At 37.4% G+C, this 19,969-nt stretch overlaps 3 protein-coding genes across 3 annotated transcripts; all 3 read right to left on the reverse strand.

Annotated features, from left to right (window-relative positions):
* Positions 1 to 56: 56 nt before the first annotated feature.
* On the reverse strand, positions 57 to 13,763 carry LOC149621280 (uncharacterized). The gene is made up of 5 exons (XM_089854743.1): positions 13,697 to 13,763; positions 13,457 to 13,542; positions 13,206 to 13,405; positions 13,089 to 13,132; positions 57 to 1,363 (listed from the first exon to the last, which is right to left on the reverse strand). The coding sequence occupies exons 1-5, from the start codon at positions 13,761 to 13,763 to the stop codon at positions 255 to 257; spliced, it is 1,506 nt and encodes a 501-aa protein (XP_089710869.1). The 3' UTR covers positions 57 to 254.
* LOC149621281 (uncharacterized) lies at positions 4,457 to 9,593 on the reverse strand. The gene is made up of 6 exons (XM_089855947.1): positions 9,330 to 9,593; positions 5,465 to 5,546; positions 5,343 to 5,405; positions 4,830 to 4,961; positions 4,571 to 4,740; positions 4,457 to 4,508 (listed from the first exon to the last, which is right to left on the reverse strand). The coding sequence occupies exons 1-6, from the start codon at positions 9,374 to 9,376 to the stop codon at positions 4,457 to 4,459; spliced, it is 546 nt and encodes a 181-aa protein (XP_089712073.1). The 5' UTR covers positions 9,377 to 9,593.
* On the reverse strand, positions 13,547 to 17,420 carry LOC149621282 (uncharacterized). Its single transcript, XM_089855273.1, has 4 exons — positions 15,412 to 17,420; positions 14,867 to 14,948; positions 14,746 to 14,808; positions 13,547 to 14,385 (listed from the first exon to the last, which is right to left on the reverse strand). The coding sequence occupies exons 1-4, from the start codon at positions 15,456 to 15,458 to the stop codon at positions 14,215 to 14,217; spliced, it is 363 nt and encodes a 120-aa protein (XP_089711399.1). The 5' UTR covers positions 15,459 to 17,420; the 3' UTR covers positions 13,547 to 14,214.
* Between the last annotated feature and the right edge of the window lie 2,549 nt (positions 17,421 to 19,969).

Here is a 19,969-nt window from a genome sequence, read left to right on the forward strand (position 1 = left end):
TAGTTATGGTCAGTGGTTTTGAATATTTATTGCGATCACGTGCGAAGGGTTTGCTGGCAAAATCACAATGATCACATAAGAAGGGTTTTCCCTACTGTGAACGCGTTGACGAGTCTGATAAAACTACTCTTTCAGCTCACCTAAAATCACAATGATCACTTACGAAGTTTTTCACCACCATGAATTCGTTGATGTGTGATCAATAAGGACTTCCACGCGCTAACATAGGTCACTATTCACATTTGAATGGTTTATTATGGTTTTTCACCACTGTGAATGCGCTGATGATTGATCAAATGAGCCCTATGCGTGCATGCATAGCCACACCGATCGCATTTGAAGGGTTTTTCACCACTGTGAATGCGTGGACGTTTGATCAATAAGCTCTTCCACGCGATAACGTATTCACTCTCATCCCATTTGGAGGGGTTTTCACCACTGTGAATGCGTTGATGTATGTTCAAACTACTCCTCTGTGTGGTTGCATATTCACAATGCTCACATTTGAATGGTGTTTCATCACCATGAATGCGTTTATGTCTGATCAAACCATTCTTACGAATACTTGCAAAGTCACACTGATCACATTTGAAGGATTTTTCATCACCGTGTACGCGTTTATGTCTGATCAAACCAATCTTACGAATACTTGCAAAGTCACACTGATCACATTTGAAGGATTTTTCATCATCGTGTATGCGTTCATGTTTGTTCAAATCATACTTCCGAGTACTTGCAAAGTCACAGAGATCACATTTGAAGGGTCTTTCCCCCCTGTGAATGCTTTGATGTATTTCCAAATCATACTTCCGAGTACAAGCAAAGTCACACTGATCGCATTTGAATGGTTTTTCACTACTGCGAATGCGCTGATGACTGATCTGATGACTGATCAAATGACCACTCTCTGTGGTTACAAATTCACACTGATCACATCTGAAGGGATTTACACCATGGTAAAGACGTTGATGTCTAATGAAACAATGCTTCCACACACTACTAAAGTCACAATGCTCGCATTTGAAGGGTGTTTCAATATGCATCGTGCTTTTATGCGCGATAAGATAATGCTTCCGTGTGCAGGCATATTCACACTGATCACATTTGAAGGGTAATTCTCCGCTATGAATGCGTTCATGCGCGATCAAATTACTCTCCAGCTTGCTGGCATAATCACACTGATCACATTTGAAGGGTCTTCCTTTTCCCCCAAAGTGAATGAGTTTGTGCTTGATCAAATTACTTTTCTGTGTGCTGGAAAATTCACACTGATCACATTTGAAGATTTGTTCTCTATTATGAATTTTGAAGCGAAGTTCAACAACTCTTTTATCTTCAATATTATGTTTTTCCTTGGGTTTACCTACACAAATCAAAAAATACATTTCATAAAGAAAAAATCATGTAACATCTGGAAAGCGCGATGATTCTATGAGATGTGGACGGAGCTCGTATCACACCCCTTAATTAGTTGCGAGCCTTCTAAAGTATCCGCCCTTTTTCACACACAGTGGGGACTAGGAGTGAAAGATTCTCAGAAACGCATCAATTTTTTCTAAGTAATAATCACGCGTAGTCCACAAATTAACATTAAAAATTCTGTATTCTGCAAGCACACTTATATTTGGACCTAGGGGCGAGTTTTTGGGCTAAAGCTGAAAATGAGGCGAATTTACACTTCCCAACATTTAACTCAAATATTTCACAGAAATAAGTATTTGAGCTTTATTGCTTTTGCCATTATAATATTTTAAAGCCTTTCTCTGTGCCATCTTAGCTCAATCAGATTATCATAAGTTATTTCCCAGCATGCTCTGTCGATCCTCAAAAGACTGTTGGAAAATTTGAACTAGTTGCTATTTGGACCGATGTCTTGATCTTTGTGATTGGCATCAGCAGTAGAGTTCAGAAATAAAATCACATTCCCTACTTTCGCCAACAGGGGTCGAATGAATTTCATTCTTGTACGTTAAGCCATCAAATTATGCAAATCAGTTCAATACATAACAAGTTGGGAAACCAAAATAAACCTCTCCGAGCCGAGACGAATTTACTTTCCAAACACAGATCCGCCAGCCAATGAGACAAACCGGAAATACATAGTTCTAATCGGCGAGATATTGCCATGATCATTTAGTTTAAAGCGTTTAATAATTTCCTGCGTATCCTCAATAATTCTAATGAGGACCTAATATCTATCATTTAAATGTGTATTTAACTTTCGGCTCACTCTGAACCGTTAAGACCTCCTATAAGAGGACATGAAACAAGGTCAATTATGGTTAAGATCTAGGTTATCTTATCTCATTGACCCAGTCGTTTCAACACGTATGGAGAGATGAAGTATTAACATCCTTATTATTTAATGAAGCTAAAAGTTACGTTTACACTATATATAAATGTAGTAAAGATGAATTAAAAAGTAAACACCAAATTTTAAATGTTAATATCAAAAGATGTTCTTGGAATATTGAGATGAAACAGAGCTTTATAGCTACACAACTACTAAAAGAATCGTAATGCCGAAAAATATTTAAGTATTTCCATTTAATATTCTGCAAAAAGAAAATGTTATCGTTTTGTAAGAGATCTTTTCATCCTACTCGCTTTATATTAACTTTGATATGCGTGTAGTGTTTCGATTCAGATGCAATCTTCATTACTCGTTCTATATTAACTCTCACTTGTGTCAGTACGTAGAAATAAGTTTATCTTAAATAATTAATTAAATATAAATGATATTAATTATTTTAATCGCCAGTAAATAACTTTAAAAATAGTTAAATCGTTTAAAATAAAGTTGTTCCTATTATCTTTCGAAACTTTGCTAATATTGACGTTTAAAGTGAAGGGTGCCTAGGGTTCAAAATCGGTAAATTACCATCGTAATTTACACGGTAATTTACCAGGGTAACTGTAATTTACGATTTTCCCGGGTAAATTACGAAAACGGTAATTACCCTGGTAATTACCGTGGTAATTTACCGTCGTAAATTACCACGATGGTAATTTACCACCGAATTCTCATGTCTTTCTCTTGGAAAATGGTCTAAAAGCTCCATATTTTGCTCTAGCCGCGCATGCACACTTATTTCTTTTCATGAGACATGAGTAAGTCATAGAAATCGAACAGTAAGCGTGGAAAAAACTTGATTAAGGAAATGAAATTTTATTTTCTGGTCTATTCTTGTCGTCGAGTTCCTTTGCGTCAGCAGGAAACCCTGTAGTTGTTAGAATTTTGTAGAGATGGGCCGATACCAATATCTGTATCGGTACCGATATATAGGTTTAAACTGGTATCGGCCCATCTCTAGAATTTTGTTCTAAAAACGTGAAATAGCAATAATTCAAAAAATGGGTAAGAAGAAGAAAGTGGATGTAGCTGTTCAAAAGTAATATGTGAACTGCAAACATCAAAACTCGGTATTTAAATAATGTACGACACTATGCTTTGAAAGGTATAGCTATGTTCAAGTGGTATTTTTCAATATTTAGCTTAGAAACGATCAATATAATTTATTTTTGAATTTTCGTAAATTACCAAGAACGGTAATTTACGCGGTAAATTACCGCGTAATTTACCATTTTCCAAAATTACCGTAATTTTCGAACCCTAAGGGTGCCCCCTCCTGCCCGCTTTCTTCAAATTTTGGGGTATATACGATTAGTTTCCATTATAATAATAGATAAAAACGCATTCGCGTGAACCGATGGTGGAAGCCCTGCCATTGGGAGGCTAGACGTTTCTCGTAACCCTAGCCGATCGCCGCGTATATCTTGAAACCAAACGATGACGAAGGAAAAGAAGCCAGAATGGACTGACTGGCGTCCATGTGGAATGGACAAAGACCTGAAGATGGTGGTGCATAGAAGCTGGTGTCAAAGTGGAACTGACGAAGAACAGAAGATGGTGGTGCATAGAAGCTGGTGTCAAGGTGAAATTGACGAAGAACAGAAGATGGTTGTGCTTGGAAGCTAGCAAGTACAGACTAGTGTCCATGTGGGATGGACAAAAACTAGCAGATTGTGGTCCTTAGAAGCCAGTTAGTAAAGACTGGTGTTGGTAGATGAATGGCCAAATTTCCGTGAACCGCGAACGCGTTCCGGAAATCGGGTATTTGTTTGCTCCGATACGCAAACTGCGAACGCGGTCACGTGGGGTCTGACAGACAGACAGACAGACAGACAGACACACAGACAGACAGACACGGCCGGTGTAATACCTCTCCGTGACATACGTCACTCGGAGAGGTAAAAATTACGTATAATGCACATTCTTTAAGGTTCCACAATGTGTTTGGCCAACTTCATACCATCACCACTGACTAATAAGGCTTTTAGAAATTGCCGTAAAACTCGTTGGGGAAAGTTGTAGCTTATCCGTGGGGGGTTCAAATTATTGTGCACCCAGCAAGTGACTTGGGGGGTCTTACAATATTTCTACTAAAATAAAAATTTACACACCAGGCTGGTTGTGGTTCCGGTCCTCAGTAGGGACTCCTTCCGAGCTATACAATTAAAATTATGATAAAATAAAACAATAAAATACACCTTTTTTTCACTTGCAAACCTTTCATTTTGAGATTGAGGTTGTTGCTGTTCCGCAACTGGTAGGGATAATGCTTGGCTATCTGGCTCTGAATCATTATCAACTGGTTCAACTTTTGGCTCTGAATCATAATCAACTGGTTCAACTTTCACTGATACATCGTTAGCCTTTTGAACAGTTTCATTTTTCTCCTAATTTTTAAACAATTAACAATGATTAATGAATATTCCTAAAATCTAATCTCATCTTTCGTTTTCATCAAATGAACAATGTCGCGTACCTTGAGATCTTTGACTTTGTTTTTCAATTCTTCTCTGACCTTATTGAGCCTGTCAATTTTATCTCCTTGCTCATTAATAGTTAATTCATTTTCCATTCTCTCCTTTCTCACGTTTGAAATTAAAACGTCAAACTAAAAAATTTAATTAAGATTCCATTACTATAGCTGATTTCCATGGGACTTTGAGGACAAAAAAGAGAGAGGGGAAACCAATGTCGTTTAAAGAACATTGATAAACCTCATTTTCAATGATGCTTAAAACAAGGGAGCTTTATCCTCTAAACTTCTAGCCAATGAGAGTGAAATTTATCATTGGCAGGACATTTACAAACGTTCAATGTTCAACCGCCATTTAATGGCGGTAGACAATGTTATTTTGAATCTCATAAAGACTTCATAGGGGACAGGAAAACTAGGCGCTTTCGCTCAAGCATGTTTTATGTTACATTTCCTCGTAATGTTTTTTCTATGGGAACAATATTTGGGAAGTTTTCTCGTTTTGTCAAATAGTACCTTGTTCCTCAGTTTCTTCATTTTATCATCTTTGCTTAAGAAACAATCATCTTTATCCATTTCCTAAAACAAACAGCAGTTTTTATTAATTTCACGCGGTAGAACAATATTTGCTCAAATACCTCTCCGAGAACAACTCTTTGAGAATCGACCAAATTCATATAGGCTTTGCGTAAAGACAGTTTATGGCGACACATTTCTTTCCTAAAATTAAACATTGAAACATTTTTTGAAAAACAAGCTAAAGAATGGAGAAAAATGTTGATATTTTAAACTAATAAGAATTCACAGTGCCGCACGCCAGACAAACAGGCCCAAGGCCGAAAGGTTTGATTAGTGGGAGAGCATTGTTACAAATTCCGACTGAATTAATACATGTTAAAACTAATCAGATAAATTTTAATAAAATATTTTTTATATTTAACACTCATAAAATGTCGTTGAACTGTGTTTAATGAGGGAATGTACATCACGACGTGATTAGTGAGGGAATGTACATCACGACGGGATTAGTGAGGGAATGTACATCACGACGTGATTAGTGAGGGAATGTACATCACGACGTGATTAGTGAGGGAATGTACATCACGACGTGATTAGTGAGGGAATGTACATCACGACGTGATTAGTGAGGGAATGTACATCACGACGTGATTAGTGAGGGAATGTACATCACGACGTGATTAGTGAGGGAATGTACATCACGACGTGATTAGTGAGGGAATGTACATCACGACGTGATTAGTGAGGGAATGTACATCACGACGTGATTAGTGAGGGAATGTACATCACGACGTGATTAGTGAGGGAATGTACATCACGACGTGATTAGTGAGGGAATGTACATCACGACGTGATTAGTGAGGGAATGTACATCACGACGTGATTAGTGAGGGAATGTACATCACGACGTGATTAGTGAGGGAATGTACATCACGACGTGATTAGTGAGGGAATGTACATCACGACGTGATTAGTGAGGGAATGTACATCACGACGTGATTAGTGAGGGAATGTACATCACGACGTGATTAGTGAGGGAATGTACATCACGACGTGATTAGTGAGGGAATGTACACCACGACGTGATTAGTGAGGGAATGTACACCACGACGTGATTAGTGAGGGAATGTACACCACGACGTGATTAGTGAGGGAATGTACACCACGACGTGATTAGTGAGGGAATGTACATCACGACGTGATTAGTGAGGGAATGTACATCACGACGTGATTAGTGAGGGAATGTACATCACGACGTGATTAGTGAGGGAATGTACATCACGACGTGATTAGTGAGGGAATGTACATCACGACGTGATTAGTGAGGGAATGTACACCACGACGTGATTAGTGAGGGAATGTACACCACGACGTGATTAGTGAGGGAATGTACACCACGACGTGATTAGTGAGGGAATGTACACCACGACGTGATTAGTGAGGGAATGTACATCACGACGTGATTAGTGAGGGAATGTACATCACGACGTGATTAGTGAGGGAATGTACATCACGACGTGATTAGTGAGGGAATGTACATCACGACGTGATTAGTGAGGGAATGTACATCATGACGTGATTAGTGAGGGAATGTACATCACGACGTGATTAGTGAGGGAATGTACATCAGGACGTGATTAGTGAGGGAATGTACATCACGACGTGATTAGTGAGGGAATGTACATCACGACGTGATTAGTGAGGGAATGTACATCAGGACGTGATTAGTGAGGGAATGTACATCACGACGTGATTAGTGAGGGAATGTACATCACGACGTGATTAGTGAGGGAATGTACATCACGACGTGATTAGTGAGGGAATGTACATCACGACGTGATTAGTGAGGGAATGTACATCACGAAGGGATTAGTGAGGGAATGTACACCACGACGGGATTAGTGAGGAATGTACATCACGACGGGATTAGTGAGGGAATGTACATCACGACGGGATTAGTGAGGGAATGTACATCACGACGTGATTAGTGAGGGAATGTACATCATGACGTGATTAGTGAGGGAATGTACATCACGACGTGATTAGTGAGGGAATGTACATCACGACGGGATTAGTGAGGAATGTACATCACGACGGGATTAGTGAGGGAATGTACATCACGACGGGATTAGTGAGGGAATGTACATCACGACGTGATTAGTGAGGGAATGTACATCATGACGTGATTAGTGAGGGAATGTACATCACGACGTGATTAGTGAGGGAATGTACATCACGACGTGATTAGTGAGGGAATGTACATCACGACGTGATTAGTGAGGGAATGTACATCACGACGTGATTAGTGAGGGAATGTACATCACGACGTGACTAGTGAGGGAATGTACATCACGACGTGATTAGTGAGGGAATGTACATCATGACGTGATTAGTGAGGGAATGTACATCACGACGTGATTAGTGAGGGAATGTACATCATGACGTGATTAGTGAGGGAATGTACATCACGACGTGATTAGTGAGGGAATGTACATCACGACGTGATTAGTGAGGGAATGTACATCACGACGTGATTAGTGAGGGAATGTACATCATGACGTGATTAGTGAGGGAATGTACATCACGACGTGATTAGTGAGGGAATGTACATCATGACGTGATTAGTGAGGGAATGTACATCACGACGTGATTAGTGAGGGAATGTACATCACGACGTGATTAGTGAGGGAATGTACATCACGACGTGATTAGTGAGGGAATGTACATCACGACGTGATTAGTGAGGGAATGTACATCACGACGTGATTAGTGAGGGAATGTACATCACGACGTGATTAGTGAGGGAATGTACATCACGACGTGATTAGTGAGGGAATGTACATCATGACGTGATTAGTGAGGGAATGTACATCATGACGTGATTAGTGAGGGAATGTACATCATGACGTGATTAGTGAGGGAATGTACATCATGACGTGATTAGTGAGGGAATGTACATCACGACGTGATTAGTGAGGGAATGTACATCACGACGTGATTAGTGAGGGAATGTACATCATGACGTGATTAGTGAGGGAATGTACATCATGACGTGATTAGTGAGGGAATGTACATCACGACGTGATTAGTGAGGGAATGTACATCACGACGTGATTAGTGAGGGAATGTACATCACGACGTGATTAGTGAGGGAATGTACATCACGACGTGATTAGTGAGGGAATGTACATCACGACGTGATTAGTGAGGGAATGTACATGACGACGTGATTAGTGAGGGAATGTACATCACGACGTGATTAGTGAGGGAATGTACATGACGACGTGATTAGTGAGGGAATGTACATCACGACGTGATTAGTGAGGGAATGTACATCACGACGTGATTAGTGAGGGAATGTACATCACGACGTGATTAGTGAGGGAATGTACATCACGACGTGATTAGTGAGGGAATGTACATCACGACGTGATTAGTGAGGGAATGTACATCACGACGTGATTAGTGAGGGAATGTACATCACGACGTGATTAGTGAGGGAATGTACATCACGACGTGATTAGTGAGGGAATGTACATGACGACGTGATTAGTGAGGGAATGTACATCACGACGTGATTAGTGAGGGAATGTACATCACGACGTGATTAGTGAGGGAATGTACATCACGACGTGATTAGTGAGGGAATGTACATCACGACGTGATTAGTGAGGGAATGTACATCACGACGTGATTAGTGAGGGAATGTACATCACGACGTGATTAGTGAGGGAATGTACATCACGACGTGATTAGTGAGGGAATGTACATCATGACGTGTTTTTTGAAGAGTTCGTGATTTCTAATTAATTTAACGATTTTCATTTCTCTGGCCCATTTGGCCATTCTAAGATAGATGGATCAAAGAACTGAAACCTGTTTCATGTTAGCCCGGATTAGGTCAGCTTAGATAAGGTTTCGCCAGGCCAGTTACATTAAACCTCTTGAGGCATTCTTCAAGTTCGAAATATTTTTATTACTTACCAGCTTAAAGGCTTCAACGTAACAACACAATCTTTCAACGAATACATCCTACTTGTCCTCTTTTACACGCCAAAGAATCAGATTAAACCAATCATTCAAGGCAAGGCTATAAGTCAAGCCCTATATCGTCTAACTGAATGGTTTTGCATCTACTACTTGTTTTGCTCTAGTTGGAGAAAGAGTTTCTTCTTTTACTAATAGTATTTCTAGTACTAAGCATTAGTAATTTTAGTAATGCGCATTCAAAGGCTTCCGTCTACTTTCTTTGTTTGTCGATGTTGACCGCTTTTCGGGCAATAATAAGATAAGAATGACTAGCAGACAGCTAAGTTTCCCAGTCTCGGGCTTGGAGGTGGTATTATTTTTATTATTGGAGTGGAATTTAGATAAAACCTTTGCCAACAGTATTAATAATGTTGGCGAAGATAATGCAATACTTATCTGACTAATCTCTAGACTCAGCAGGCTGAGAATGTGAGAAATAAGGTGGTGGCTCTGGAAAAATGTCCACTTTAAAAATCCTCATTTCTTAATTCTCAGCCTTAGCGCGAGTCCGGCAGAAATTTCCGTTCGGTTTTCTGCGCTAGTTTGGCCACAGTGGTTTTGCAAATGGTTTTTGCGTTCTGGCAAATTGACGGCCTTTCAAGTTTCAATCACCGTCATCGAGAAATATGCGACAGCAGTTTTCAAAAACCATAGCCCACTCGATCACGCACTCAACGACGCAAACTTGCTCGGAAAAAAGAAATTAAATTCTGCCGGACTCGCGACGTAAAAATAGTTTCAGACCTTTGAGCAAACTAGCAAAATGAAACACAAATTATTTCAATACCAAACCCAGTCAGCTTTTCCCGCCCTTTGATTACGTTATTTGTTATATTAAACTAGAATATTTGATTAATTATAATTAAACCTTCAACACTATTTATAATGAATACTCTTAATGTTATTATAATGAATTATCTTATCAACGGCTCAATCAATCGCATGAGGTATGTCTCATAAAGGCGTCAATTAGCCAGAACGTAGCAGACCTTGAAAACTGTGTGTAGAACTGTAGATCAAGACTACGTGATTAATAACGTAGAAATAAGGCGGTCGTCCTGGTCAGCGTGATGTAGATTGTAGACTATCGTGGACCAAAATTTTGCTCTACTCGTGACAGGAAAATTGTCAAAACTAAATTCAGACTTAAACAACAAATTATTATTTTTAAGCGCTTTAATTGCAAAAGTAGAAATATATAATGGATAATTTATTAAATTATCAATATTTTACCTTCAAACTCCAAAATTAAACATTATAAATTAAATTAGATATAAAATGTAGTAAAAGTGAACAACATGTGGTATTCCAAAACTAAATGCTATATCTTCAAGACATAATGGGTTATATCTAAATCTCGTTCCCTTTTGGTGATATCTTTTAAAAAATTAGTTAATTAATCAATTTAAACTATTTCCTTTGAACCACTAGCAGACCATCAAATCAGAATGTAGAGCATAGGATCTGGTTGGACTCGCATAAACGTTTTCATTTGTTTATATGTAATTATGTATGATGTTGCCCCCCAAAGGTTAGGTAACTTACCTGAATTGAAATTACCATCTGAAAACCGATATCATTTAAAGCAGATTTTATAGATTTTAATATTCATAAAAATTCATTTACAATAAAACAATAAAAACAGAATATCAAGAAAACAATTTACATTATTTCAGAATTAACTTGTAATTGAAGATTCGATAATGGTATCATCCATTACAACTCCGTGATAGTTTTCAATGATTTTAAATATCAAAATAAACATAGATTTCATAGGTAATTAGACAGCTATGTCTAATTACAGTTATGTAATCTACCTGAAATGAAAGCTAACAAAGTTTTCGGGTTATAATCAATGTCGGCCGCAATTTTTATCACACCATGAACAAAATGTTGCCCGAAATAGTGCGTGCAACGGAAATGATACTGGGAATTTGTCAAAGCAACATCGTTTCATTCAATAGCGAAATCTCAATTTATTTCGATTTTTACAATGATTGGAAATTTTTCATTATACAAATAGGTCTTACAATAAAAACATTCCTCGATTCTACTCTTTACCAGTCCTTCAAATCCATTCTATTCGTCCATGAGCTTTCTACGTTGGTGTGATGATACATCTTCACAATGTTAAACCTTTAATGGTTTTTAACCACTATGAACGCGTTTATGCGAGGCCAAATGACACTTCCGCGTGCTGGCATATTCACACTGATCACATTTGAATGGTTTTTCGCCACTATGAAAACGTTGATGTAAAATCAAACTACTCTTCTGCGCACATTTATAATCACACTGATCACATATAAAGGGTTTTTCACCACTGTGAATGCGTCGATGGCAAATAAGGTGACACTTGTTCTTGCTGGAATAGTCACACTGATCGCATTTGAAGATTTTTTCAGAACTGTGAGAGCGTTTATGTTTAATCAAAGCATTCTTGCTCGTGCTAGAAAATTCACACTGATCACATTTGAAAGGTTTTTCAGAACTGTGAGATCGTTTATGTTTAATCAAAAAATTCTTGCTCGCGCTAGCATATTCACACTGATCACATTTGAATGGTTTTCCATCACTATGAATGCTTTGATGCGTGATCAAACTAGTCTTCCGCGTGCATTGATAGTCACATTGATGGCATGAGAAGTGTTTTTCACCGCTGTGAATCCGTTTATGTCCGATCAAATTATACTTCCACAGGGTAGAAAAGTCACATTGATCACATTTGAAGGGTTTCTCACCACTATGAATGCTCTTGTGTGCGATCAGAAGATACTTCTGCGCGAAGGCATATTCACACTGATCACATTTAAAAGGTTTTTCAACACTGTGAACTCGCTGATGCACGATCAAATTAGTTTTCAGTCTGGTTGAATAGTCACAATGATCACACTTGAAAGGTCTTTCAGCACTGTGAATTCGTTTATGTTTGATCAAATCACGCTTCTGCTTGCTGCCGTAGTCACACTGATCACATTTGAAGCTTTGTTCTCTAGCACGAATTTTAGAGCGATGTTCTACTCCTCTTTTATCTTCAATATTTTGATTTTTCTTGGATTTACCTACACAAAGCAAAACTACATTTCATTCAGGAAATGTAACGTCTGGAAATTATTGATTCGACACAAGGAAACCGCGATGATTCTATGAGATGTGGACGGAGCTCGTGTCACACCCCTTAATTAGTATCCGCCCACTTTTCAAAGAATCACGTGTATTTTTTCTTAGTAATATTCACGCGTAGTTTATAAATTAACATAAAAAAGGCTTTGTTCTGCAAGCGCACATGAAAAAATAAGGAATGCAGGGGCATATGAAGGCGCACACTATTAAAGAAAAGAAGTAGTTGCTTTCTCTCCAAACCAATGCAAGCCTTGTTGTGGGCACATAGGGTCAAACTATTTCCCCTTAGCAAAGTTGGAAAATGTCCATCTTTCAAATGAGATTATCCATTAATTCTCCTCTTATTTCCTTATATAATCAAGCTCATTTACAATAGTGATTATCTTTAAAACAGATGAAAGTTGAAAAGAAACCAATTATTTGGACCAAGGGGTGAGTTTTTGGGCTAATGCTGAAAATGAGGCCAATTAACACTTTCCAACATTTTAACTCAAAGATCTTACAGAAATAAGTGGTTGAAAGGATTATGCACCCAACATAAGTGACTTGGGGAGACCTACAATATTTCTACATAAATAAAAATTTACGCACCAGGCTGCTTGTGGTTCCGGTCCTCAGTAGGGACTCCTTCCGAACTACAGAGATAATTTATGATAAAAAACATGTGTAAACAACAAAATCAATACACCTTTTTTTCTCTTGCAATACCTTTCATTTTGAGGTTGAGGTTGTTGCTGTTCCGCAACTGGTAGGGATAATGCTTGGCTATCTGGCTCTGAATCATAATCAACTGGTTCAACTTTTGGCTCTGAATCATAATCAACTGGTTCAACTTTTGGCTCTGAATCATAATCAACTGGTTCAACTTTCACTGATACATTTTTAACGTTTTGAATTACTTTTTTCTCCTAATTTTTTAAACAATTAACAATGATTAATGATTATTGCTAATACCTAACCTCATGGTCCAGTCCCGATTCGCCGCTTTTCATTTCGCCGCCAAGAAGTTCCGATTCGCCGCTTTTCATTTCGCCGCCAAACGGGACTTATTAAGATGAGATTTTCTAATATACCATATTCATAAAAAACTTCATTTTGACATAAATGTAAAACCAAAGGTAAAATACTTATGTTTTACAAGATGACTAGCCGCGTTTAGATATTCAATCCAAGTTAAATCTGAACTTTCAAATCTTAACTTGAGCTCGACAAGACGCTTGTCCAGTTGGCTGTAAGTTGGATCACGCCTACGGATAATCCTTCCATTCCGAAGAAGTTTCAAATCGTCCACTACCTTGACTTCTTCTTCCTTCAGAACTTTAATTAATTCAAATATATTTGGATGTATTAGGTTAGGTTAGGTTAGGTTAGGTTAGGTCAGGTTAGGTTAGGTTAGGTTAGGATAACCGATTTTCCATAATATTTTTATTTTCATTGAGGTCCTTACGTAGGAAAAGGGGGCCTTTTCCAACAAATTATTTGGCTATATTCGGTCCAACGGGATGCGGTTCAATGGGACATTCGGTCTAATGGGGTTCGGCCCAATGGGCCAGCAGCGTTTGAGAAGCCATTTGAGACGCGAAATAACAAGCACGATATTCTTATACCCTACTTCTTAAAATATTAAAGTCTAATCACAAAAAAGCGGCGAAATGCGACGACTCCGAAATGAAGTGGCGGCGAAATGGATGGGCGGCGAATCGGGACCAAACCAACCTCATATTTGCGTTTTCATCAAATGAACAAAGTTGTGCACCCTGAGATCTTTGACTTTGTTTTTCAATTCTTCTCTGACCTTATTGAGCCTGTCAATTTTACCTCGTTGCTCATTAATAGTTAACTCATTTTCCATCCTCTCTTTTCTCACGTTTGAAATTAAAACGTCAAACTGAAAAATTCAAATAAGATTCCATTACAAAAGCTGATTTCCATGGGACCTTCAGGACAAACAAGAGAGAGAGAGAGGAAACCAATGTCCTTTAAAGAAAATTGTTGATCCTAATTTTTTAATGATGATGAAAACAAGGGAGCTTCATCCACTAAACTTCTAGCCAATGAGAGTGAAATTTTTCATTGGCAGGACATTTACAAAAGTTCAATGCTCATCAGCCATTTAATGGCTGATGAGCATTGAACTCCAGACAATGGCGAAAGCACCCCTAGTTTCGTTTTTCCCATCAGGTTTCCTTGCAATGCTTTTTCTATGGAAATAATATTTTGTAAGTGTTCTCGTTTTGTCAATTATCACCTTACTCCTCAGTTTCTTCATTTTATCATCTTTGCTTAAGAAACCATCATTCTCATCCATTTCCTAAAATTTTCATCGTAATTTTAAACTTCACGCGGTAGAACAATATTTTCTCATATACCTGTCTTTGAATATTCCTTTGAAAATTGACCAAATTCATATAGGCGTTGCGTAAAGACAGTTTGTGACGACACATTTCTTCCCTAAAATTAAACTTTGAATGAAGACATGGAACATTCTTTGAAAAACAAGCAAAGGAATGGAGAAAAATGAATTTCTAATTAATTTAGAGATCTTTTTTTCAAGTTTAGTTTCAATGATTTCGCGACTTATAATTTCATCTTTGATTCTGGTTTCGCGAGAAGCGTACGAGATTTCACGTATTTGGTTGTTAGAATTAGCTCCCATAGTAACTGTCTTTTTTCAATCAACTCAGGCTAAAGTTTCCCTTTTTGTACAATAAAGTATTCACAAAGCAAATCTTTTCTTGATTCCCTGGCCCATTTGGCCTTTCTAAGATAGATGGGCCAAAAAATTTAATCCTGTTTTACATTGTGTTTGGTTAGTTAGGCCGGATTAGATCAACTTAGGTTAGGTTTTGCCAGGGCAGTTCCCTTAAACCTCTTGAGGTATTCTTCAAATTTCCGAAACATTTTTACTACTTACCAGCTTAAAGGTTTCATCGTAACAACACAATCTTTCAATGAATCCATCCTACTTGTCCTCTTTTACCCGTCAAAAAAGCTGATTAAACCAATCATTCAAGGCTAAAAGTCAAGCCCTTTATCGTCTAACTGAAAAGTTTTCTTGTTACTAGTAACTAATGACTTTTGCTCTTGTTGGAGAAAGAGTTTCTTCTCTTATTAATAGTATTTCTAGTGCTAAGGATTAATAATTTTAGTAATACACATTTAAGGGCTTCTGTCTACGATGTTCGTTGTCTCGTTGACCGGCGACCGCTTTTCGCGCCATAATTAGAATGACTAGCAGACAGCCTGAGAGAGGTAAGTTTCCCAGCTTCGGGCTTGGAGGTAGTAATATTTTTGTTATTGGAGTGGCATTTAGAAAATACAATACTTATCTGAGTTATCTCTAGAGCTAGACTCAGGACCATTCTAATGTCTATGGCTACTGCGCCATCCGCAGGCTGGGAAATAAGGATATTTTTTAAACTAGTCCTTTGGACCAGTGACCCCCTTGTGGCTGAAATCATTTACTGGTCTCCGGACTGGTCCCAGCCTTTGCTCTCCAATAGATTTGCAATTAATAAACTGGTCCCGAGGACCAGTAACCCCCACTTCTTGAATTTAAAAACTAGTCCAAGCAATTAATAAACTGGGTTTGGACCAGAGGAAGTGTGCTATTTCCCAGCCTGGCCATCCGCCATTGATTTAGTGGCGTCTGCTAAATCTAACCTCTTACCCCTTATCTCTCTCGGCGTGTGAGAATTCAACCAATCCCGTAGTGGTGAGTGGTTCGATTTAGCAGACACCACTAAACCAATGGCGGGTAGCGCAGCAGTCCTTCATTGTTTTTAAGACTAATTAAATGCTAATTATCATACTGTAATAAGAGATAATTTAGTCATTTTTAATATTTTACCATATATATTTAGAAAAATACCGTTCTTTTAAAGGGATAGAATCAATCTTTTGACCACTAATGAAAAGCTTTCATTTTTTTAAATCAGATAGAACCTAAAATTACGTTTTCAAAAATATATATATATTGATAGTTTAACCCCCACTACCCTCCTCTCACACGGAAATATGGTAGATTTACTCCTAAAAGTAGTTTTCATACTATTCTGCATTTTCGCGGATTTCGCTATATTAATATTTTTCATTTCGATACGGATGCTTTGAGAGTTATAAAGGAAGGTAAATAGTTTCACTGTAATTTTGGTGTTCAAAGTAGTAGTTTTACAATGTTTAATTACAAATAAAAATGTGTTGAAGCTTAGATTAGAGCCATTAGGCTAAAATAAAGCCATACCATTATTATATATGGAGCTAAGCCTTTGCTAAAATAGGGTAAAAATGTGGTGTTTTGGACATTACCTGTGACAATTTTGACAAATCGCTATCATTCTTACTCTACAACGTAACCAAGAGTTACGAGAACAAAGGATAATAAATATGAAAATTGAGAATTATGTTTACAAACGTCTCAAATATGCGCTGCTTCCCCAGTACAAAAAGTAACAAAAATCGTACTGCAGAAGCTAAAGTCGGTGGAAGCATTTCAGTTTTTTCCCGACCAATAGGATCGCATCCCGTTGTGACGAAACAACGGGGATAAACAAGTTGGCGGTTGCCCATGTATAGTTTAAATTTTTAAACTTATAACGTTCTTTTTCCGTAATTAAAATCTTTTTTCAGACTTTTCACGTACACCACATAATTTTAGGCATACTTTTTTATATGTAACCAAATGCAGTTTATACTAGATGAAAAAACTTGGTTCTATCCCTTTAAGGAATAATGTTATGTTACCTCCAATTTTCCTTTAAGTACTCCAACTTAACTTTAAGAAATTCTCATAAAACTTTAATGAATAATTTGCCTTAAAAATAGTTCATCGGGGTTCTATGGCGGAGTGTATGAATTCTAAAACTACTTAGTTTTAGGATACCCACTACGTCAATAAATTTGCAAATGTATGCAAAGTCATGAAGCTGTTTTGTTGGATCAGATATAAAATCGCGGGTTTAATTTCCTTTACACCGGCTTAAGTCTCAACTGGTCACCTTCCAAAAGGTGCAAAGCATATGTATATTAATAAGAGTGGTCAATAACATTAATATTTATTAAGAAAATTAAAACGCGTTGAACAATACATTTAAATAAATCTCCTTACAAAGTTTTAAATTACTGAGTGGTGTTTTGGATGTTGATGTGTGATGAAACTAATCTTCTTGTACTGGCATAGTCACAAAGATCACATCAGAAAGCTTTTTCGGCATTGTGAATGCGTTCATGCCTGGCCAAATCACCCTTTCGCTTACTTGCATAGTCACATTGATCACATTTGAACGGTTTTTCGGCATTGTGAATGCGTTGGTGTTTGTACAAACCATATTTCCGAGTGCTGGCATAGTCACACTGATCGCATTTGAATGGTTTTTCACCACTGTGAATGCGTTCATGGGTGATCAAATTACTCTTCTTACTGCTGGAAAAGTCACATTTGAATGGTTTTTCACAACTGTGAATGCGTTCATGTCTGGTCAAATCATCCTTTCGCTTACTTGCATAGTCACACTGATCACATTTGAATGGTTTTTCACAACTGTGAATGCGTTGATGTGCGCTCAACCTACTCTTCTGCTTGCACTTATATTCGCACTGATCACATTTGAATGGTTTTTCACAACTGTGAATGCGTTCATGTCTGGTCAAATCATCCTTTCGCTTACTTGCATAGTCACACTGATCACATTTGAATGGTTTTTCACAACTGTGAATGCGTTGATGTGCGCTCAACCTACTCTTCTGCTTGCATTTATATTCACACATATCACATTTGAAGGGTTTTTCCCGACTGTGAGTGAGTTGATGTGTGATCAAAAGACTATTCTCTTTGGTGGAAAAATCACACTCGTCACATTTGAAAATCTCTTCAACGTTCCTCTTTCGCATGTGACGTTCTTGATCATTTTTAGGATATTCGCATCGAGTTGAAAGTTCATTCTTGGATTTTTCTACAGAAAGAAAATTAACCCATCAATAAAAGTTAAAATCGAAGTTAGCACAAAAAGCTGAACCCTCTGTTAATCTGTGTCTCCTTGATAAAAAAGTTTTAGCGCATTTTTATTCAAGTCATTTCAGTAAACCAGGACCCCCAGCCGAATTTCGAAAATATTTATAGGAATTATAGGTATTTTTTCATGAAAATATAGGAATTATAGGTATTTTTTCATGAAAATATAGGAATTATGGGTATTTTTTCATGAAAATATAGGGATTATAGGTATTTTTTCATGAAAATATAGGGATTATAGGTATTTTTTCATGAAAATATAGGAATATTAGGGATTTTTTCATGAAAATATAGGAATATTAGGTATTTTTTCATGACAAGCTCTCAGTAACAAGTGAGAAATTTGTGGAACATGTCTTATGAACTCATGGTATCAATGTGCGACACATGATTCGATAGGCTAGGTATTCACACTTTTAAAGAATAAAATTCCTTACCAATTTTCGAACTAGCAGACGAATAGTTTGCCGCGCAATGTTCAAAGGCATCTAAGTTGGACACTGAAGTATCGTTTTCGAGTTCAAGCGGTATATCCAGTAAGTCGCTTGCAAGACAAACCGGGGTCATTTCCGGTAAACAGTAGATCGGTTCAATATTTCCATTTTCACGAAACTTATTTTTAGATTCCTGTGATTCTAGTTTTTCGAACAAAGATTCTATAATTGAATCGATCTCCATATTTCTTTCAAGGGACAATTCCAAATGTTTTTTGACTTCGACATTCAGTTGAGGAACTCGCACTTTCTTGGACTGCGATTTAATATCCCGATTTTCTCTCTTTGTCAAGGACCTTTGAAGTTTTAATATAATAAAACTACTAATAAATCAAGATTTGGCATTGATAAGTTTAGTACAACAGAATTCTAAGTCGAAGCTTAAAAAATGTATTATGTTAATAATTATGTTATCATAAATTTTAAAGTTATTTATGTACATGGTTAAGTGATTTTTTACCTATTCTTCTGCTAACTATAAGACCAATCTGGATATCTATGAAATATCGCAGAGTGATTTTAAAATTACAATTATGTTGAGATTTTATGGACAATTTGAAATACATATTTTCCAGGCATCTAGGATTCCTACCATTAATAGAAGGAGATCAGGCGACTAAAAGCGTAAAATCGTCTGCTATTTTACACTCTAAGTCGCCTGGTCTCCTTGTTTTAATGGTAGCAAATCTCCATTCCTGTAAACTATGTATAAGCACCTCCGGCCAATCGCGTAACGCCCTGCCTTCTTGATAACAAAATTCTCGTGACACGCTCTATGCCGAATGAAATTTAGCGCGAGATTTGATAAAATTGCTCATTTAAAACTATCCATAAAATCTCAACCTAATTTGAATTTTAAAATCATTTGGAAGTATTTTCTGAATGTTTCATTATGCAGCCTGGTCTTATAATTAGTAGAAGAATCGACAAAAAATCGCTTGGTTTTTCTTTTCACCCTCCTTTTAACA

Source organism: Phalangium opilio, unplaced genomic scaffold (genome assembly GCF_054372755.1).
Source record: "Phalangium opilio isolate 3A_F unplaced genomic scaffold, DU_Popi_V2 ptg000209l_1, whole genome shotgun sequence".
NCBI lineage: Eukaryota > Metazoa > Arthropoda > Arachnida > Opiliones > Phalangiidae > Phalangium > Phalangium opilio.